We start from the raw sequence: 24,073 nt of genomic DNA on the forward strand, positions 1-24,073 counted from the left end.
AGTTCTTGATGGGTCTGTTCAAGGAAACTGTTGAATGTAACTGCCAAGACAAGTATGCTATCGATATTGAACACTGAAAATAAAAGCTAGTCTTTAAAACAAAGAAAACTACCAGAAGCCAAAACCAACAACCTGTGTGAAGGTACCTTGTAGTCTTAGATAAAAGAAGAACTTTATTATTACACAGGACACCTGAACTACGGAGGCTTTAACAACTTGAGCCACATGCACGCCAAAGGAGGTCAAATTGTTGTTTTCTGAGTCTCTGAAAAGCCAGCAAACCAGCATATTTCCAAAGCACTGTCATATATATCCGCAGTAAATGTCTACTCACTAGAAATGTCACAGCCCTTATATCATTTAATAAACTTACTATAGTTATGCTGAAGTTCCACCCAAGCAAGTGGATTCCCTAAATGGCGTTTCAAAAAAATTGTATCAGATACTAGAAATTACCTTTTTATATAGGTGGGCAGAAGAGGAAGCAAACATATCCTGATTAAATTAATAACTCATCCCAATTATTATCAGACAACAGTATAAAACTCAAAACTGCCAGTAAGATTCATTCTTTTAACTTGTCCTTGTATTTGCAGCCCACTTCCATGTTTTTCACTTCAATAAGATTGATAACATCTGTTTTCCACAAAAAGCAAAACATTTTGTTGATAGTATGTATAAACACTTAAGGAAAAAATATTTCCTCTCCTATCTTTCAATGAAAGCATTTTTTAAAATAGTTATAATTCATCATTCAGCATTTAAAAAAGAACATTTATACAGTTATCTAAAAGCCTGGTCAAATCATATCATCTCCCTGAATATCATCCCATATAAGTACTTTTATTACCGTATGCTTACTAAAAACACTGATCTTTATTCCACTTTTTATGTGGTAATCTAAATTGCCTTAAGTAATCTCTCTAACGGAGATAATTAAATGTGTTTCATTAATATCTGCAAAAGGTTCCAAGGGCATAGAGTGGATTAAAGTCTGGTTTGCAAACATGTTGCTCAGATTTCATGATCCACATGCTAAAGAAACAAGCAAAGTGCCACTTGACTCACAGGAAAATAGGAATGGAAAGGATCTGCTTTGCCATCATATCCAACCTCTTGTAATTTTACACTGCATCATATAAACTGTATCATATAACCTCCTTTAAATATTTACCAATGATCAGTGTAAACCCCTTTTTTGGATTTTTCAATCCAGTGCTATGACCGAAAGCTGGGGAATAAACTCCATCACTCTAATCTTTAAGGGTCTTCTCCCTTGCAATTTAAATGTATAATCCCTTCAGTTCTTTAGCACATTTTTTTTTTTTTTTGTTTTATACATTTCTCATTTCTTCCTGGTGTTGATTCCCTCCTGATCTCAGTTTTGCTGCATTAGACAAATCAATGTCTTTCATCTCCCCTCATATAATAATTTCCCCCTCCCCTTATCATTCTAACAGCATTTTCTGCATTTGTTACGTTTGGATGCCCAATCTGAAACATGTGTAGCCACAATTAATACTTCCCTATTGCCAAAACAGCATTTGCTAGTGACATACCCAAATGACAACTTTTGGAAGTCTCTCAGCAATTCAGCTAATAAATCAAGATTCCTCTCCTCAGTCATTTTGGACACATACTTCTCTATCATTGGGAAGATTTTGTTATTGATACTCAGTCACGTCTTTGACTTTTACTGTATTCATATATGTTCTTTACACAGATGTCCCCATTCCTCTTTTATGTGGGCAAAGAGCCGCTTGCAAGGTGTTTTAACATTTTCTTGTAAGAACTAACGCGGGCTGAATTTATGCAAATCTCACTTCAGCCCTCTAGTTTCTGCTTTTATAGAAACTTTCTATGTTGGTCAGTTCTTTTAACCTTTTCTACAACATTTGTTGCTTTTTTGCAATGTCTTTACTGATGTGATTATTCAGCTAATAATGACTCTCTTACCCAGCCCAGTTTTGAGGTGCATGCACATCACTATAATATTTGAGGCTTATAAACTAGAATATAAACCTAGATGACTTAAAATGTCATCTTTAAAAATGTGACACACTTTTAATAAGTATTTTCTTATTATCAGCAAGAATCATTGTACAAATGGAGGAGATACATATATGCGTGTGTATATATGTACACACATCTCTCCCACTCACACACAACTGTACCATCATGTTGTATCTTGGAATTTGTACTTTCATAGGGAATGAAAGTCCTGGCTTTTTCTGCCTCTCTTTTCTCTCCCTCTGAGTTTCTTCCCTGAGAATCTCCCTTAGTCTCATATACATCAACATTTAGCTCTCCAGTAACAAGAACGTTTTTCAGATTTAATGAAAGTGGTAGCTTGTCTGTAATGCAGCCATTAGACCACCTGCACCTGTTTTCTTGCACAGACATAGCAAAGTAATTTTAAAGTAGCAAAGTCAGACGCTGGTAGCAGCTTAGCTGTTGCAGCAGAGACATCAGCTTGAGTTGTAAAACCTGCTTGAGAAGCCCAATAAATTTTCAGATAGTCCATGCTGAGCTTTATGATTGCCTGAGAGTGGCAGACAGGCCAAGTTACTTAAAAGCTCAGTAGGGAATATTACACTGATTGGTCAGTGCAAACATATATTAGGTTTCTCTTCCATGTAGCAGAAGCATTTGTGCTGTATTCTGTGTAAATCTAGCCAAAGACTCTAAATAAAATCACTTTTCAATCATTAATATTCACGTGAAAAAATCATTAAGACTTTCAAATATGGTACAACACTTAGCCTGGCAATATGTGGATTCTTAGCTTTTAAATTTGTCTCTGAACAGTAGTTATGAAAAAATTCACATGCAATTCTTAAGTTTTGACACAGATCTGGGGAGGAGAGGGTGGTAGCAAATCTCTCCTTGAAAGATTCACTTAATCTTACTATACTTCAGCACTGCAATAAAAAATGAGAATAAAGTCAATGCCTTTCTAGCATCTGCTAATTAAAATATAACGACCAAGCACATCGGGATCCCAATTTTCTCTGGGAGACTTCATGTGCTCCTGAAGCATAAAACCAAACCCATGATTTTTTGAGCAAACCTGTCTGGAAGTTCAGCTGGTCAATTCTTTAAATTTGAGCATAAAATCAAATAACAGTAGCAGTACGTGAAGTGCTGCCTGGCTAACTTGGTTTAGGCTGCCACATCCTGAGCATGTGGCGTCACGATATCCTTTCTTTCTAAGGGTGCCAGAGAAATGCCAGCTGACTCTTGAGTACAGCTTGCCCGAGACACAGCTTATGGAAAAGAAACCCAACCGAGCTTCCTGCTCCGAGCAGCTCTACAGAAAGCCTTGTCCTGTCACTCTCCCCAACGGTGCCCAGGCTTTTGGCGCGGGGCTCGATTGCCTATGCAAGTCACAGAGGCAAGGCTGAAAAAGCAGCTGTGCAGCTATTACACATTATGTTCAGGTGATGGGGTTCCTCCTCCAGGAACTATATTCCTGAAGGCTCACGCCACGAAAGCAGCTGGTCCCATGATCTGCCCATTAGTTTGCACTTGCTTTAATTAATTCTAGTCGGGGAAACTAACAGAACTGCTTTTAAATTGAGTTTGAGGATACTAATGTTTGGATTCCTCTCACTGGGCATCATTCAATGCCTTTTGCAAACCCCTGGCCAGTCACAGTGTGATACTCGGGGAAACCAAGTCCTTTTCAAGACCTAGCCACAATCTGGCCCACATCTGAAGGCATGGAAAACCCTACTTTTTATATGTATGTTTTAACTAAAAAGATTCGCAACCGGAAAGTTGTGACTTTTCAGTGCGCAACACCAATGTTGAGCTGATCTTTTTATGGTTTCCGTTTCAAAGGCTTCACCATCGCCTAGCAGACTGTTGAAATGGTGGAACTGCATTTTAATAGGATGCTGGCAACAGGAATCATGCAACAAAATCTCTAAATGTCATTACTATGAACTGCCAGAATCAGACCCTTGTGGCCCAAAACAAAATGTCTTTTATCAGTATGGCTTTTTGCCAAGTCTCTGCTGTCCAGATCAAGGCGCCAACTGGATTAAACAAAACCAATAAAAACAGCAGCAAAAAGAAAACAGTGTACAAAAGGGATTATAAGCAGGAAGAGCAACGTGAAGTACCTCTTTAGACTCCAGGTAAAATTATGTTATTCTCACCTGATCAAGCCCAGGGACAGTGCTAATACAGCACTCCTACAAAAACATCTCCTTTATCTGATAAACCATTTCTTGAGAAACTGCTCCCATATATCCCTGACTTTTTGGGTTTACCTTATGTTTCATCAATACTACTACCGCATTTGCTGGATGCTTATGACAGGAGCTCTCTTCAACAGGGCTTCTGCATTTTTGTATGATAAAAGAGCACCACAGCAAGTAAACAGATACTTTCTACATTCATTCCTACAAAACGTACTTGGTATTCAGCTTGTCCTTTAGGAACTCACCTGATGCAATGGTTTTTGGATATAACTGCAGCATTTATCATTAATTTTTAACAAAGGCTTTTCATCCCAAGATGCAAAAAACCAAACTGCATCTCAATGTGCAAAGGAAGAAATTTTAACTTAAAGACAAGAAAACTGGATGTCAGACAGATAGTAAAATTGAAGCAACATCTTTTCATAAGAGCAGAGCTAAAAAACCTGTCTACACGCAAACGCCTAAGCTTGTGCTTGAAATGAGAAATGAATAGGGAACCAAAGACATCAAACACTGCATAGAGTCCCATAGTTAAAACCAGACACCAAAATTCACTCTGACAGGTTTGGCAAGTTCCAATTCCCACGTAAGAGGTGCAGTTGTGGGCCTATCACCAGGTGTCTTAAAATATTTTCTAGGCAGCACATTTGCTTTGCAAGGTGGAAAGTCCATCCTACCACAAAGAGTAATTACAGCTGGATCCCAAGACCAGCTTTGGGAAGCACTGGTGGTAAGCATCCACCTTGGTCTTAACACCCTGTGAGCTCAAAATATTGACTGAATATTCAGAAAGCAGAGGTGCTACAGACTTTACACCTGCCTAATATGGGATGAACAGCTGTGGATCATTCTCACATCGAAGGCAGCTCAATTCCACCTCTCACAGGTTGGCAGGAAAGAATGACAGAATATGTCCTCGTAAATCTGATCTTTACAGCCCAAAACCATCACCAGGCATTTCTTGGACAGAAGAGCCCATGACTACAACATCCCTCGATCACACTGAATACCTGCTGATAAACTAAAGGTAGGGATTAAGGCTCACAATTTTGATGAGGTATTTCAACTTTATGCAGCAGTCAGCCACCATAGCACTGTGATAAGAATAGCTCTCCTACAAATGAATCAAAAGCCAGTGTGAAAAAAGAAAAGCAAACCAACCCTAAACCACACCACTAAAAGCTGAAAACTCCACATGCCAGCAGATTTGCAGCTCCAGTATTTTTTTAAATACATGAGAAAAAGCCAGGAATAGAGCCAGAGGCAAGCAGAAATACATCAGGATTGATTAAAACATCACCCTATGTCTTCACTGAATATCAGTGTGTCTGTCTGCACTGTAAGTGTATGTTATTTTAAAGCAGAGCTGCGAACAACCGTCTTTCCTAAGTGAACATAAATTCACACAAAAATTAAAAGTAAAACGGTTCAATTTCTTAAACTATGGCAAAGTTTTTCCATGCTATTTGTATCCTTAATAATATGCCTCCCCAGGTTTTAATTATGAAACGCTAAATAAATCCCATGAGCAAACGCTTATTCATATCTGTCTGCTGAGCTTCTATTTGTAATTCCAGCTAATTATTTCCCCTGTCAGGAAAATATTGTCTGAAGTCCCAAGATGCCACACAAGTACCTTAATCTCTTTCATTTTACACCTTCCGGTGTTTGATATAGAAAATGTAAATTCATTTGGCTGTGCTGGAAGAGCAAGAAACTTGAAATAATCTCTGCACTGTCAGCAGGTCTTTACCTTGTATGCTTAATCCCTGTTACCATGGTGATATTTAATTGTGCAGCCACACAGTTTGATTGGTTTATTTTAAATTGAAGTTTTTCTGTGGAACAGCACAGGATCCTAGTGAACCTTGGATAAATTATTTTCAAAATATTGCAGTGAGTCATATTGTCAGTGACTAGATTAATCTGAGTTCAGTTAAATTGTTTCTTCACCTTAATCTTATACATATATGACAACATACATAATACAAGGATTTTTAGCATTATATTTGGGAACTGAGCATTTTGAGTACAATTAAGCAGTATTTTATTGTAAGAAGGGCAATTAAAACCTAAATGAGAATTAAAATTCAGTAAGCTTTTCTTGGCAGTATCATCTTGTCTTTCTAAAACAAATTACCTTGCTGTTCTACAATAACAATCCAGATAAGAACCTTTTACAGTAGGCTTATACTTTATTTTCTTTATAGAAAGCTGTAAATATAATAATATGACAGAAACGAAGCCAAAAGGATAAATACAGCCTCTTCAGTGCTCGCTTTCGTATACCTCTGCATGCAGTTCCTTAGTATATGAATGACTGCTGGAAAGGCACCATCAATACGGTATTTCCCGGTACAGCATAACATACTAGATAACATATTAAATTCTGTACATACACTATGATGAACTGGTGTACTTCAACTGTGCTGTTTAAAAAGAAACAATATACTGTGCTAATTTTCACCCCTTTTTTCTGCTTTATAACCTGCTCCAGCACATTTTTTTTCTTAATGCTGTAATTGAAGCTCTGGGGGAACTTTTCACCTAGCAGCTTTGCTGTGGAAGGTCCCAGTTCCATCCCTATCAGACAGCTTTACCTTATTTATCTTTCCCAGCTTGTGGCCATTAAGGCCCCAGTGTACAGCCTGCAGGGTCACTCTACCTTTTTGGTGTTTCAGAGGCTGTTGTCCCCTCTTCTATTTTTAAGGACGATCAGTTAGCCTGGTTCTATTTCATATGCAAAGCCTCTGTGTTTGCATCATTGGGGATACCAGCACATGACCCAGGATAAGACTTACAGCTTTTTACAAACCATCACCACTCTCCCAACCACATACATGGCTTTGCAGAACCAGAATTTGATGCTTTTAATCCCGATTCTGTAGGGACCACACTGTTTTACAAGAGAAATGTTTGAAAAAGCAGACTCTGTCTGGGGCTATCATTCTCACACAAACTGTTTACAAGAATTAATTTGGTTTTATGCTCCTGGGAAGGGTAGCTTGGTATACTGAAGCAATGCTTCTACAGATGCATTTACATGCTGTAATGTACAGACAAGATGCTGTTAGGCCACATGAAACATCTCCCTGGAAGCACATGAACTCCAAGAGTAACGAGGACTTAATCTTTTCACCTCTGTACATTGTGTCCCTGCGTTAGAATACCCTGAATTTGTTTTTCTATACAGGTTCTGCTCCAGAAGTTCTATTCTGCTTCCTAATCCAACTTGAAACACACAGGAATGACAGTTTTCAGGATGCAATACTTCTCTGAATTTCATGGCATCCACATCCAGTTTGTGCTTGGAGAAAACACAGGGACAGAAACACTGACTTTGCTGTAGCAAAGGCCCCAAATACCTGATTCTTTATATTCCACTCACGTAAAACTACATCCAGGCCATCCAAGGCTAACAACTGAGCAAAAGCTTCTTCTCTTCTGAGTAGTCTCACCCACATTCATACCTACCCTCACCTTTCCACTGTGAGGAATCCTTTTGGTTCAGCAAGCGATGGTTGCACATGTGCACAGAGAGGACTTGGAAAGGGGCAAGGCAGGAAACAGGGAAGGAGCCACACTGCTGTGGTTAGCTCCTGAGTTACTGCACATAACTAGCTTAGGTGCAGCTGCCTTACAATGCAATGAATTCTCCATTTGCTCCATGCTCTAGCTAAAATAAAATAACCCCACAAACCAGCATCTCTGCTATTATTCCCTCCATTATAACAATGATTTATCCTGGTCAATATTAACATCATTTTGTCTGTCACATTTATGCCTGCCTATTTATGGCTAGAGCAACAGTTCTCTGTGAAGGAAGGATGACTGTTAAATCATCCTCTCTTTTCAGGAGGTTGAGCTGATTTAGCAATGCTTTCTTTTTCACCATATGCCCGAGTTGTCTCCAAGCAGACCACTGACACAAACAGGTTGCTATATAATTTTCATTCTCCTCCTTTCTAATTATTCAGGTTTGCTTTAAACAGTCAGTTGTGTTTGTGCATCCCTGCTGCTGCTTGTCTTTTCTAGCCCCACTCCCACTTCCACCCTACGATCCTGTCCTTGAGCAGGTCAAACCCTTAGCAACAGAAAGCAAATTTGTATGCTGTCTGAAACGAGCATAGTAGCCCTCTTTTGCTAATAGCACGCTATTCATATCAACAGCCCATATTAGTGACAAGGGAATTAAAAAAAAAAAGATAGAGAAAAAATAAGAATCACCATACCAATCAGACCTGTTGTCCGCCTGGTCCAGTATCCTTTCTCTGACAGCACTCAGTACCCACTTCAGAGGAAGGTGCAAGAAACCTTGTAATTATAGAGTAACCTGATTAATACAGGAAGTTTCGTCCTAGCCCTAGGCAGTCAGCAGCTGACTTGCTCGCTTGTCTGAAAGATAACATTTCATATCTGCTCTAATTTTTTTTTTTTAATCCTATGTAATGTAATAGTGGAAGTCTCATTACCAATGTACATTGCAAATGTACATTTGAATCCTATGAAGCATTTCAGGCTTTACTGTAACCTGTAGCTGAGAGTTATATTTGCTAATTATATAGGTTGTACTATTTTTATCACTGTTAAACTGCCTGCCATTCAATCTCATTGGATGTCCCTTTTAGGGACGTGGGAATAAGTGGGCCAGAGAGCGTGATTCCACTGCCTGTTCCCTCGGCATCTCACCTGGGAGCGGAGATGCTCCAAGAGGGGCACTGCAGTCAGCCTTTGGCTTCAGGCATTACCCTGGCGTACAGACTGCCTTCATTCACATCCCTAACCTGAAATGGAAGAAGTAAATGAACCCTCTCTTCAACACCCTGCATAAACGCAAGTGTTCTCATAGAGGACAGAGCAGAAGCAGTGGTGTTGCTCGTATTTTTGCAAATGCCACATAAATCCTCCGGTGAATCTAGTCAACATGTTTCTGTACTTAAGAGATGAAGGAATGTAATGCATTCAGTAAAGTGCTATGTAACAGGGCAGAAAGCAGCTCCTGGGGCTTCAAACTTTCATTACAGCCTTATATACTAAGGTAGTGTTAAGGTACAAATAACAGCAGCCTTTTCAAAACCCAGGAAGATGAACAACACAGTAACAGCAATCAAGGCTTTCACTATAGTTTATATCCTTTGATTGTTTTCAGAATCTTACAACAGAGCAAACTCGAGAAATATTCTGAGAAAGGACTAAACTACCGGTGGGTGTACACAACCTACAGAACACGTGGACAAGAAGGTTGGGGTAGGGCTAGACATATCAAGAGAAAATAAAATAAAAAGCTGAATGATCCTATCCTCTTCTATGATTATTTATTTGCAAGTTAACTGATTAGCAGGCTATGAGTCTCAACTTTGCATATTCTATAAATTAGTGGCCCTTAATAAGCAGGATGCTTGATTGATATGCTATTAATGCCATCAATGATAGTGTTCCATCATTCCACACTCCTGGCCAGCTAGGAGAACTGGCTGTACAAGGAGGACCACACAGGCCAGACAGGATGCACACAACATGCATAGAGGCACTTCAAATTTCAGAAAACATGAATATGTTTCCTCTTCTAACTTCAGCAAGCACTGAAAGAATAAGATGAAGACTACTACAGAAAATTTACATGAGTCTAGAAGAATATCATGACATTGCTGTATTGTAAAGAAACATTGTACTGTAGATGCTTTGGGAATTTAGGATGTTGGGAGCTGCACTAGCGATCAAAGAACATGAACACGTTACCTCTGTTTTATGTATGGGGTAAAAGTTGACATCCAAGAATTTTCTGTTTCAGGAATAGCTTAGCTACTAAGCAAAGCAAGGATAACCAAATGTAATGATTTAACCAGCCAAAAATCATGGAGCTGACATTATATGCAGGATAACATACCTTAGAGGAAAAAATAATTAAGTTTGCCAGATAAACCTGGAAGAAGCCTGGAAGAATTTAGGGTTACTAAATACAAATGCACCAGTGAAAAACAACAGCATACGCTCAAGACATCAGAATATGTTGTGACATGTTTCAACTGGCGTAGCAGCCACGTCATATTAACGTAACAAGATTCAGAAAGACTCCCGACAAGTAGGTCCCTCCAGCTCTGCTCTGGACTCTGGAGACTAACCTGTGGTTTCAAGCCAAGCAGTAATGCTGCAGGCTTTGATCTCTGGGTTTGCTTCCTTTTATTTCTTGCCGGGGATCCCAGCTGTTTCCTGAGTTTGTTCCAGACTGGAGCACAGAAGCAAGCTAATATGCATGAAGTACAGATGGTCAGGGTCCATGGAGTGAAATAGGGGTCAAATCAAGCTGGTAACACAAACAGACCCTGTCATCCTCTCTGAGGCAATAGCAAGAGTTAGTAAACACAGCCAATAGCATCTCTTGCAAACAAAGATATGGCAATAAGCTCACCTAGCAGACTCCTCAAAAATTATCTTAAGATTGTAAAAACCAGCTGCACCTTACTGGGACCACTGCTGCTTTGAGTCCACATGGAAAGGGCTACGCTTCCTTTCAGTTAACCTGATTTCACATTCTCTGGTCTTAATTTGAATGACAGAAGCCAGATCCACAAAAATACCAAAGTGCCTCATACCTTAGGCATTAAATAGGAACAGGAATCAAAAGGGTATGACTTTTCATGGCAGCAAATGTTGCTTCACCTTGCACCTTAGAGGGCAGCTATACAGCAGCTTAAGCCAACACAAGGCTGTTGCAACCCGGTTCCCATATCAGTCAGACATTTCAGTGTGTCAGCAGTGCTGCTCATCACCTGGCATTAGCCATGCTCTGAGCAGGAGGTTGGACCAGCTGACCTTCAGAAGTTTCTTCCATACTAAACTGTTCTGCAATTTTATGGGATCATGCAAAGGACTGGCTCAGGGAACTAAACTGACATAAAATTCATTGCTTTCTCTGTAGGATTGATTTTTTGATTAGCTTTTGACAGTTTATTTCCCTCTATCAACTACCTTCCAGGTCTAACAAGCAGGAAGACTGACACAAGGGAAAGGGTGAAAAAGTACAGGTCCAAAAATCAGTATGAATGTAGCAGTAGCAACTTAGGAGACAAAATCATCTTAAGTCTAAACCCTTTGCAGACTAAATCAGCCAAAACCTTCCTGCTTTGCACACTACCTCCCTACGTTCAGATCAAATATATTTTAAATGTCATGTTTGTATTCAAATTATCATCACAGAAATTTCTTGTAATCATATACTACACACCATATATAATAAATGCAAAGAAAATAGGCTTTTATAATGGTTAGATATACACTGCAAACTATTTCACATTAAAGGTCCAGCTTAAGACAGCCTGTGCAGTACAGAAAAATGCTGGAAGAATACTAGGATGATTGCCATCCTCCCACACTGAAATGTATTACTTATCTTATAAGGCAAGTAAAAGTGGCAAGTTAAAAGGGAATGGGTGAAGTTCTGAAACTTTAATTTACTATGGCCAAAACTTAAGAAAAAGTATTTTAGAGGTTTGCAAAATGACCCTGGTTGTGCCATCTGTACAGAAGAGATAATGAATTGATAGCGACATCTGAAAATATTTTGATAAAAGACTCTTCTTGCACTTTCACAAAAGTGCTGCCTGGTGATGGAAGCTGCCCCTGATTATCTCAGGCCATAGGGGCTTTCAGAGATTTGAAAGAAACCAAATTTGCTTCAGCAGAAAGAATAAACATTTCTTCCTATTCATGGCTTAAAGTACTTGCACCGACCCTATATAATTACTTTTCAATTCACCAAAAGATTCTCCTGGATTCTCTATTCCTTCCACAGTTTCAAAATTATAATATGTCTGCTTGCAGTTGAATGGATATGTACATATTGCACTAAGTAAATTATTTAACTAAAAAGCAGTTAATGTTGCTATGAATTATGTTATTCGCTTGCACAGAACTCATGCGCACATTTCATTGTGATAATACCTGGTTGATACATCTTCAATCAAAACCAAGCAAAGGATTTGAATTGCTTTTTCTCCTTCAGTGTGATGCAATTTGTTAATCCGTATGGCTATAAAAAGCCTTGGAGACAATAGAAATGCTATCCTGGTGATGTCTCTCCTGCCTTTATTGACATAACTGTCAACAACCACCTCACTGTTTCATTCCTAAAATCCGAACGTGAAAAATGATGGAAAGAAAATTAAAATCTGTTTTCATTTATGTAGTTTCATGTAGTATTTGCAAAAGCAGTCGTTTTGAAAGCCAGAGAGAGCTTCTCCTTGGCCGAGCAACAGGCCCTGTAAGGACAGGTACTATATACCTCCACAGAGGAATCGCTGGCAAAGTCACTAAGCGTATTCAGTCTTTGGTCATTCTTCTGAAACAAAGATATATGTTGTGTAACTACCCGGTCACGACGTAGTAGCTACCTGGGCTGACATTCACTAGTAACGGTGGATAGCAGGTTAGTCAGTATAGCAGTACGTGGTTCCAAACCATTTCCTGATTTCATTCAGTTTCTGAAGGCACTGGCTTTTAATGCACCCCGGGGGACCATCGTTTCATGTTAGATGCATTACTCCTCTGGAGACGTGGCTGGTGCATGTGTTACAGCCAACACCATTCCTTTAAAACACTTGATACAAGACTATGTAAAATAACTCATGCAACGTGTATGTACATAGATTGTTCAACTTGCATCTAAGATTGCACAGAGATACCGGTGGGTAAGAAAGTCTGGCAAAAAATATCTAAGGCTTCTGCCCATCAGCCTCCTCAGAGGTCTAATTCTCTCCACCCCTTAAAGCAGCCTGTTTTTTCCCCACATAGTCTGCTATCCACATGCAGAGAAAACGGAAGAAAGATCAAGGCCCCAAAGACAATGGAGATCAAGCACCTTATAAAAGCATGGAAAAAAACCCAACAACCACAACAGCAAAACAACAAGCCCAACACTACTTAAGGCATAACTTGGCACTGCCTGTTATGGATTTTTCTTTCCAGATACAGTTTTCTGCATTTAAGAGAGGGATATGGCACTTTAAGGTACTAAAAGGCAATCAAAAAAATAAACAAAATAATCATTAGCTCCTGAGAGTTAGAAAACATTCCCAAACTGCAAAATTAATGAGTACTAATGCACGTCATTTTGTAAGCCACAGCTGTTTGTAGCAACACAACAAATGTAGCATCCCATTATGTGACCAGTGAGAAAAAAGAAGGATTAAAATGTGGTGCCTGTCCTCAGAAGCAGGGTATTAATTTTTCAAACAAATCTCAGTCAAGCAGAGGAGAACACAGCAATGGTCTGCAGAAAAAATGGACACCCAAGGTTTGCAGGTCCCTTCACTAAACTGGAGCAACAGAAGCAGCGGAGTAACAGAAGCAGCAGTGTCACATCTGCATAGTACTTTGGAGGCTCACCTATATTCTTGATAAGCCTAATTAGTTCAGGCATAAAACTTGTGCTAATACATTTATATTGTACCTGGCACTCAGCTTCACATTGTCCAGCACTGCACCCGGTGTCTTACAGACATGCAAAACATGGTAAGTACTTCTTCAAGCAAGAAAATAACATTTCAAAGCTTTTGATCCCTCATTAATGCAGACAACTTGCTCCAATTTGGGCAGATCTGAAATCGTTTCAGAACTTGAAAACCTGCAGGACACTGTGCTGTTACAAATTGTGCTTTGGCTCCAAAATCAAATGCCTCCTAGGAAGCCAAGGCACACACCCTGAGCAGCAGGAGGAGGAAGAGAAAGCAGAGTAGCAGGGGATCCTTGTTCTTACACTGCACAATTCTTTTCTTGCAGTTGACAGATCTTGAGTGAATTAAGGGCTTTTAATGGTCAATTTAAAACAAGTCTGAACCTTCTACTCTGTGTTAAAAGAAAGAATTGTAATTCTCATCCAGGACTTTTTTAAGCACTTGCAAGTTTCTAAACAGACTGATAAACATAAAAATTAAATAATTAAAAAAAAACCCCAGCCCTTCAAATGAGAAGAATCAAAATGCTACCCTTAACAAATGGAATGTAAGATAGAGCAATGAACGCTGCAGAATCAGCCGATGCTTCTCCTAACCCACCACTGTCACCCATTTTTAGTGAAGACATTCCAAAGCCATGTAAAAGTACATTTTCTAGAACAAACAACTGTATTTTATCCAAGACACTGAAGTTATTTTAAATAATAATTATGCACAGTTTTCCCTGGGAAAAGAAAAGCCAATTTTGTTTATGATCATATCACCCACATTGAAACTTATTTTATAAACGTTTAAATTCAGAGCTAAAGGACTGCGGGAAATCTAAGAATTAGACTATTTACTATACAGGATCAAAATACACACTTTCTCATTACCAGTATAATGAAAATATTGGACAAATTAGAAGAGCTCATATGGCAGAGATGGAGGAGAACTGTTAGTGTCAGTCAGAACTGACCTTTTGCCTCATTCTTTAAACATGGCATTTTAATTTTTTTGTTAATGACATTTGTTGTAATTCCTCAATGAGTTACAGATCTTTATATTTTCAGCATTTTCTTGGGTAAATGATATAACCAAGTACCAAAACAGTGCAGCAAAGTACAGTCAATGCTATCTCTGCGCAACAAATCAAAACAGCTGAACATAACTGGGTAAGGCTGATTCTGGAATTAGGATTCCAAGGAGATACAGTCAAGAACAGGGCTGTAGCACTGTGCTACAGACTGCACAGCTCACACTGCCCACTTACTTGATGAAGTAGTCTCTTCCATCTCTGTTTGCCGTCATCTCCCATCCATAAGGTGTCCCCTGGTTCAAGCTCCAGGTCCCTGAAGGGTGAGGCCAGCCTGAAGACTTGTTCCTGTGGCTGTAATTTTAGGAGGTGGGGGAGAAGGAAAAAAGGAAAAAAAAAAAAAGTTATTTGACTGTTGTATTTATTCTTCCAATTTACGTATTTTACATCATTCAGTAGACATCCAAATATTTTCACAGTTGTGCAATACACAGCCAAAACCTGGACGAGAGAAAACAGGTTAGCAGGTCTACTTATGTTTGTAATATTCTTCTAGTCAGTGGAAAGATACATTATAATTTCTAACAGTCTTTGAGTTCAAACCTTTGGCCAGTGAATGTGTCATAGCTCATCAGTCCCACATCCACAATACTCATTTTCAACAATATTTAGTACGAGAGGCAGGAAGCATTCTCATTCATTGCCATGCCCCCTTCAAATGCCAGCTCTCAGTACAGTTTTAGCAAAAAAATCCAACAAACCAAACCAAACCAGACAACCCGCCACACAGCCGCAGATCACACACGTGGTGCACTACCTGGCGGAAGAAGGAACATCAACACCCCTTCTCAGTGCTAGCAAACCATTTTCTGTTTCATGTGTTGGAATGAAGAAAGGCCGTAACACTCCTGCATATGGATGCTAAATTGATTTGATACACAGATGTTGCACTTGATCATTACCCATTAAACCCTTCCTCCAAATAACTTCTAAAAGGCTGCAGCATCTCTGAGCACACACGCTGTTACGTACCACTGCTCAAGCACTCTCTGCTAGGGTTCCCACTCCCGAGCAAGGGTCAGGTCACACCATCTTATATAAAGGAGAAGCTTACACAGCTCACCTAAGGGAGATTCAGCAGCATCCCAAGTGACAGTATCTCCCCACTAGATCTGAAACATTTTGTGAGGTGCCATCTAAGGACTCCAGACACAAAAAAGACACAGCTAGCAAGAATCCCCCATAGTTTTCCATAGAAAACCCCAACTTTTGCACTGATGTTTTACCCTTCACTTCCAGGAATGAAGCGAGATGTTACTGCACATTCCCACTTTCTGCTGTGGGACTCAGAGGTACAGATGGCAACAAAAAGGTCTTTCAGCAAAATTAAACAAATCATTAATATCTACGTACAATCTGAAAAAGAGAAAGAGCAGGAAAAGGAGGCAGGGCAACCAAAGATGCTAAAGACTGGTTGAGAATGCATCACAGACAAAGATGAATCAGCACACAACACTGAATACAATCTGAAATTTAGACATGCAAACCAAAAAAGCAAACAAAATAAGTGCATTTTTAAAATTAGTTGCCTTCTCCCTCTCTACCCTTTCCTCACCCATCGTAAACGTATTACAGCTTAGTTTTACTTGCTAGATTTACTTAAGTTCAAGTGCTAGCAAGGAGCTTATTATCTCTTGCCTTAAATAGAGATGTAAGAACTTACTTCCTTTAGAGAAACAGCGCAATGTTAACCTGATGAACACTCTTCTGAAGGAACAGAATTGGTCTCCACAGACAGCTCAACAATTCACTGCAAATTGCTAAACTCAACAAAGTTGTACATAGTTAATCCTTCCCAAAGGGGGAATGCATCATTAAAAACAAACTAGCTGCTTCCCCCTCCCCCTTTATTTCAAGGATTAATCACTACTGAGAAAAGATACGGTGCTTCAAAATATAATTTACATGCAAAGTACAGCATTACAATGGAGTGCTAGATATATCTGATATACCAATTACATTCAGTACTCCATCTTCAAGGAGCAGAAAACCTTTTCTTTAGCATATTCAAACACTGGTATTTGCCATATGATAGGGCTTAAGTCTAATATTTGAGCATACTAGAAATCTTAATAAAATTAGTTAACTCATGGCTAATGAAACACAAAAATGTCAAATATGCTACATTACCCCAGATAAATGTAACTAATCCATTCGTGATCAAAGGAATGAATTAAAAAAAACAGGCATCTGAAGAAAGAAAACAAATATTCTCAACACTTTTTCATGCAGTTTCATGTAAAGCTGAGCTTAGGCATTCCTGTTTCTCCATATGCTTGACAGAGGGAGAACGGGTGGTCCCTTCTTTTAGATGTAAGCCATCCCGCAAGCTAAGCATGACAGCTTAACTACATCTATAGACTTCAAATTGCACTTTAGAGTATTTGGGATCCTAAACACTGCAGTTAACTAAATAAAGTAGAAAGAAATCTATTTTACCTGGACTATAAAGGGATATTCGTGCATTTAACACTTTTCACTTTAATCAGGTGTGTTTCACAACCTCTGTGCTAAAGTTTCTCCATCTATAAAATGGGTACAGTGACAATTATATTCCTATGTAAAGCACATAAAACTTCTATTATCAGATAATTTGTAGGAGCACAAGACAGTGATGATATTATTCCTCTCTGCATTCAAACTAAGGGCTCATCTTTGTATGGATTATAACATCAATAGATTTTAAGGTAAGTTTAATTCCCCTGAAAGTTTTCTTTGAGCCCTTAAAATGGTGTCAGAGTCTATCAAGCATGATGGGTAATAACTGTCCTACTTAAATATAAATATGTGTATATCTGATCTAGTCCCCCAGACTTTCTTATAATCAGTGGGAGAGAAATTAGCACTTGATACACTTGTATACATACATTAGACGTGTGCAAATGCAGTAAGGTGGCTCCATAGGAAAAAACAAATATCAAATGTTTCCTACAGTCATTGTACAGTTAAATAATAAACACTTATCTCCTAACAATAAAACAAGGTTTTTACACTTGAAGGTGATTAGCGTTGGTGATTCCCAGCTGCCTGCACAGTCCGAAAAAATGAGCAAATGAACCGCATTATTTCTTTTTATACACCTCCATTCACTTGTTGAATATTATTCTGCTTGTCTGCAAGGATTCTGTTCAACGGCCACTACAAAGGCCAGAAGACAGCAAAGATGAAATAAATGCCAGAAAGAGTATCAAAGGCTCCAGAGGAAACCATAAGCAGCTCAGGCATTTCAGCTGGGGGAAGCACAAAGCCATCTTGTCAGGCTCTAAGTCCAGATGATGCCTCTGTGGTGAGGAAGATTATCAGGCCATTGGAGATCCCAGTTCAAATCCTACATCGCTGCAGCTGATCTTAAACAAATCCCTCAGTTTGCTCATGAACATTTGCCACTTCCTTCCCTCACCGGCAAAGGAGGAGCACACCAAGACTGTCTAGGTTTCTGGAAGACTAGCACGCTTCCAAAGATCAGAAATATAAAGAAAACATGCATTCTACCTGAGCAAGCCCGCCTGCGGAGGAAGCACTGTCACCACTGTAACTTGCTGCTTGCTGTCCGTCACTGCCCCTGCTTGCTCACAGCGATCGGACCTGCTGCTGGCATGCCCGTGCCTGTCACCAGCGCAGTTCTCGGGGGGGCAAACCTCATCGCGAAAGCTAGGCAAGCATCGTGCCAGCAGAGGTCTGAAAACAAGGTGGCGTCAGCTACAATATCCCATCAACCTGCTCTTGACATTCTTGGTGCTGAAGTATAAAACTTGATCCCTCTGAATTGCTTCACATGGAACAATCAGTTCATCCAATCACCAAAGCGGTGTGTAAGGAACCGGCGTGCCCTACAGAGGGACCTTCTGTCTGAGAATTCAATAGCTGCACCACAGTGAACATCTTCAGGTCAGCCTTTTTTCTGCCCTGTGCTTGAGGCGTGACTGAAACATGAGTTCATACAGAAAGTCTCCTGTACTGTATCAGCAGTATGCCACTGATGTGATATGCAGAACATACTCAGCATAAAGCACGGTACAAACAAGAGATTAAAGTCTGTAATAATATGCACCTCTTTTCCAAAGATCAGAACTAGAACAGTTTGAATTTTTAAAGCATACTATTAGAGCCTAATGTCCAGAGCACTTTAGACAGTGTTAATATTGAAAGCAGAAAGCAACACCATTCATTTTTTAAACCATTGAAAAATAAAGTGTTTAAATTTTCTGGAAAATTCAATAATAAAAAAAAAAAAAAAACAGCATATAGAGTCCGTTAATAAGCATGCGATATTGCCCAAAACTTATTTTTTTAACCAGCAACTGAAGATTCCTCTCAATAGGTCTGTGCTATAGAAATCTTGACAGACTTTTTTTATAGTCCAAGTCTGTAAATTTTGTTATAAATGTATCACTTCCCTGAACTGGTAGAAATTAAGCTCTTCAGGTTGTAATTTTAAAACAGCACAAACTGGCACTGACACAAAAGTAGCATCCTCATCCTCCCGACATCAGACAGTCCTACTTCACATCACAGTTGCTCTTGTGCCAATGGAAGTAAACTGGTTCACTTTAAACCTAGTGGCTATTTTTTCCATTCAGATTAATCTCTGCCTATTCTGTGGCCTCACAGATGGCCACATGGCATAAAAAATGAAGGGCAGGACAAAAACTGCCTGCTTCAGGTAGTCCTCAGGCAAAGGCAAGACCGCACTCAACTACAATGGAATGCCCCAACTATATTTAGCATATTTAGTGTCTACTGGGGCATAACACTCAGTATACAGGATTATCACACCTACCCACCCCAAAGATGGACATCATGTCTATTTTTACCCTTCTCCATGGACAAGGGACGCCAAAGTCCTTGCTTGCTTCCTTAGGAATAATGTTGGACACAGAGTTGGGAGGTCTGCCATATCACTGGGGTTGTCTTTACTCCCTCGGCCAAGAATTGCAGCTTGCACTCTGCTGACACATTTAAAACAGTAATGAAAAGTAACAGCGACCTTGAAACTCTCCACTTCTCTTTATTTCCCTAATAATCTGAAGAAGGCAGAAACCTGGTTAGTCTTGGTCATAATGACCTTCATCCCTGCTCCCTACAAACCTCTGCTGGGTGGAAAGGGGAGGCATTATATTTATGTGTTCGGGTTTTGGTAGTCTCATTCCATGATTATCACTTTCCCTGATTGACACTGGCATAATAAAGGTATCCATCTGTATTCTCATGGCTGCCTGCCACTTTCTGTTTGATGACCCCTCACTCTTGCAGTGGTGAACAATTTCTCCTCTTTTACCTTTTCCATGCTACTTATAATTCAGTAGATCACTAACATATCCCACCATCAACCTCAACAGTCTCCACTGTAGGCTAAATCCTAACCTATACAGCTGTTCCTTGTACAAGGTTTTAACAGGCTTGACAATTCTCCTTGTTTTTCTCTGAAATCTCCCCAGTTCTGTGCCTCTGTTGAGACAGAGTTTGGGCTTGCACTCAGGTTATGCCTCATACTGATGGGCTGCCTCTTTGGTAGAAACCCAGAAGAAGCTATCTCAGGATGCAGTTGAAGACCATCTCTGGCATCTAGGGTCTTAGTGAAGAGCTAGAGATTTAGCTCTATTCTCAAGTAGACATCTGAATTTGCAAGCTTTCTACCCATATTGACTGGCTCTCTGCTAAGTGTAATTCAGAGCTTCGACATCTCACTCTGTGTAGACACCAAAATTTGAATTTCAAGCGTATAAATCTGGAGATGAATTCTACATCACCCTCAGAAGAACCTTTTGCAACAGAAAGTGAGCCCGTATCATGAAATTGCTGTATAATGTAATAAAACTGGCAAATTTTATCACCAAATAATTTATTCTCATTCTATACCCCCTTCCAAAACACCTAAGAGCATCAAACCAACTGCAAACACCTTCCAAGCTCCTGGTATCATTAGTTTTATGTGAGAAATTTTACACTGTGTTTATCAAATGAGCTTTTTTAATATCAAGAACTTCAGAATTCTGGGGTAGATACCACCTATCAATTTGTTACCACTTGCTTCAGTGATATGAACACTAAGATCACCTACAAACTATTCAACTTGGGGCACATCTTCCAAAAAGTCCCCAGCAAAGAAGCTCCCCTTGGAAATCCTCTCCAACACACACCTGCTAAAAATATTTATCTTTCTTTATTCTGTGGCCTTATTTTCTCCAAATGTTGCTTTTAGTTAATGAATATCTGTTAGCTCACAGACTCTAGCAACAGCTGAAGTTATCCATAGAGTTTCTGATAGAAATCTTCATAACTGTAAAATCTCTTTATGTGGAGCCATGTGTAATTTCTCTAAATATAAATAATCTGAAATATTAATATTCTATGCATGTTTCCTCTTTAGTTATTTTTAACTTTTTAAGCGTTTACCTTGGATTTCCTCTGCTGGATTAAAATAGTAGAAGGATTATATTCTAATCTTCTTTTAAAGCAATCCCTTGAACAACACAACTGTAACTGCAGAGGATGACTAAAGTTACAGAACCTGTACTATGGAGATTCACAATATAATGCCATGTTTACCACTTGGACATTTAACGTTTTGGAATCATCTTGTTTAACATCTTGATTTCTCACAGTACCTCCTTATTTACAGCACTTCTTTGTTCCTGAAAGCATTATCTACAGCGGGGTCAGTGACTCACTCAAGGCTGACCGTCTAACGAGTAACTCAGCATTGGTAATGAACTAATAGCATCGATACACTGGCTTCCTTTATGTTAACATACTGAGAAAAACTTCAGAATTTTGATTCTTGGTGTGCACCTTGGCTTAATTTCAACTCTCTACTGGTGCAAAAGCCCGTTCTTAGCCTCCCACATGCCAACACAGAAGTCAGTCCCTTTCCAACCCATCATAAAAGGAAGGCATCCTGACCAAAAGCCACATTACACTCCCAATAGGTGACTACAAAGGGAATGGAGCTCCACAGCATCCCCCCAGGAGGTATGTCCAGCCACAATGATCCCTAGCAGATACCGAGAGGAACACCAGAGGCATAATGCTTTGCATTATTATTTTTTAAAGGTAAGAACACCACACCTAAAGTATCTGCAGGGCATGTCTATCTGGAGTAAGAGACATATTTGTGAAACCAGTGGAGTTCAGTAATGGTCTATGGTATTTAATCTTCCACGGCCTCAGGAACAGAAACCTGCTTTCTCAATCCAGTTCTCACCCACTCCTGTCCCAGCAGACTGCCACACTAAGCTTGCCTCCATCCTACCATTTTAACTTGAAAAAATGAGAAAATGAAATTTTCAAAGATTTTGTAGCTATACTATCAAGATCAATCATCATAGCCTGCTATTGAAACTCTCCTGAGGGGCACTGTACAATAGGACAGACGTGATGGACAATAATTTCTTGAACCAAGATCAAGAACACTGAAAGGCTTGTTGTCTCTGCGTAGATGAGTCCTATAAACCCCTGCAGAAGCAGTCCTATCAGAAGGAAAAAAGAAGAAAATAAACTGCCCCAGACACACTCCGCTGTACTAAAAAACCCCAAATAAATTCATATTGGGCCACCTATTACTAAATCACGACAGTACAGGAGGGAACTCTAATGACTTCAGATACCCACAGAGTCAGACACTCCCCGTATTCTACAGCTTGCATGCTTTCAAATCTTTTGCTGGGTGAGAAAGCAAAAGGGTTTTAGTCCTCACATAAATGTGTACTATTTCTGAACTCCTAGAAACTCTGTATCAATTAAAAGAAACCTGAGGAGCATCACCCCACAAAAGAGTTTAGTGTTTCAAGTTTGTAATTAAGAAAAACATTAAAGGTACAATCATTGTCCAAGATTGTTTTTCTTATTTAACCATAAGAAAAAAATGCTAAAAAAATAGTTTTGTCCTGTGACACCTGTCCATCTCAATAATCTTGCAACACAGCCATGCTCTGGGCAAAGGTAGAATAATGTTGCAGTACCTTTCAGGCTTGTCCTGAACTTTCTTCCTGAATCATGCATCATCAGATAAACACAAATGCTATTCAGAAAACAAAGTCATCCCCCTTCTAGTACCTTCTCTTACTTTTTCCTATTTTTCTAGTAAGGACTATGAATAAAGCCAGGCTGCCTTGCATCATGTGTTCAGAAAATGTCTCCAGCTGAGAGTTTCACTTTCTTAGGCAGTAACTACTCCCCAGACTCTGGCTGGAAAAAATAACTCCACGCTTTTTTTCCCTCTCTCCCCATCTTCCACCATAGATGCTCTCAGTTATTCCTAATTTCACAAAGTGCCACTCATTCTTACTCCAAATCAACAACAATGCTAAGGGCTCCATTCAACCTTTAAATACTTCAGTGGAGCAGAAGAAACCCCCGAGTACAACTCAAAACTTCATACTGAACTCCTCTAAGCCTGTTTACAATACAGTAGAGAAGATACATTTCTAGAAAATCCTGTCAGCCTATTTTTGCTACAGATTACATTAGCTTCCATCTCCTCAGTGCATAAAACTGGAGATTTCTAAATGGCAGCCTATGCCTGGGTTAAGAATAGGAGACAACCCAGTGATTGCTGCCTCCACCAGTCATTGGTACTGCTGCCAGCCAGGAGATAATGAGGGCCCGTGACCACATAGCTGATCTGAAAGGTAAGAGATACCTTTTACCAGGGATCTCCTGGCTGCCACAAGAAAGATCCTGCTACTGCTCCCCTGCCAGACAACCAGGGAAATACAGTGGCAGCTGCCCATCGCAGTGGTGGGGGGAAAAGGGGCAATTCCATATGACCAGCAGAGTCCTTTCATGGGTTCCCACCACTTCAGCTTCAATTCCAGACTCCTGTCCATATCACAGGGCAGAGTGATGCAGAACAAAGCCACTGGCTGTTCAGAATGTACACTGTACCCATTACATGACTTGCTCTTAATCTCAGTTGAACACAAATCCTCTTAATCTGAAACTACAACAACATAATGTTAGTTCCTCACAAGCTTTGTACTAATGGTCTACATGTAGACCGGTTTTCATCACGTATCTTCCACAATTGCTCTTTTGCTTTCTTCCCTCTGTTCCACTTCATATGGCCAAAGATGCAAGTACCCAAACAGTGCAGTATCTATGGCACATGGTTTTGCCTTTACCTAGGTAGACAGCTCCTCAGCATTGAGTGGTGGCTCCCCAAAGAGCCACTGTTGTCCACTGCTGTCCCAAAACTACAAATCTTATGATAAAAAGTAATAAAAGTACAGACAGCACATTGGGAAAGGGGGTGAAAGAAACCACGTGAGGCAATGCTGGTTTGTTCCAGGCACTAACAACCTCTAAGTGCCTTGGGAAAGAGATAAGGTGAAGGTCTC

At 39.7% G+C, this 24,073-nt stretch overlaps 1 protein-coding gene across 2 annotated transcripts in view; it reads right to left on the reverse strand.

Moving 5' to 3' along the window:
- The window catches only part of FRMPD4 (FERM and PDZ domain containing 4), a 298,557-nt gene that overhangs the window by 95,535 nt on the left and 178,949 nt on the right, over nucleotides 1-24,073 (reverse strand). For both annotated transcript variants that reach the window (XM_037378277.1, XM_037378278.1), the window contains exon 2: nucleotides 14,913-15,029. In XM_037378277.1, coding sequence (XP_037234174.1) covers nucleotides 14,913-15,029 — 117 coding nt within the window. The remainder of the gene's footprint in view (nucleotides 1-14,912; nucleotides 15,030-24,073) is intronic.

This window comes from Falco rusticolus, chromosome 2 (assembly GCF_015220075.1).
Source record: "Falco rusticolus isolate bFalRus1 chromosome 2, bFalRus1.pri, whole genome shotgun sequence".
NCBI classification, from domain to species: domain Eukaryota; kingdom Metazoa; phylum Chordata; class Aves; order Falconiformes; family Falconidae; genus Falco; species Falco rusticolus.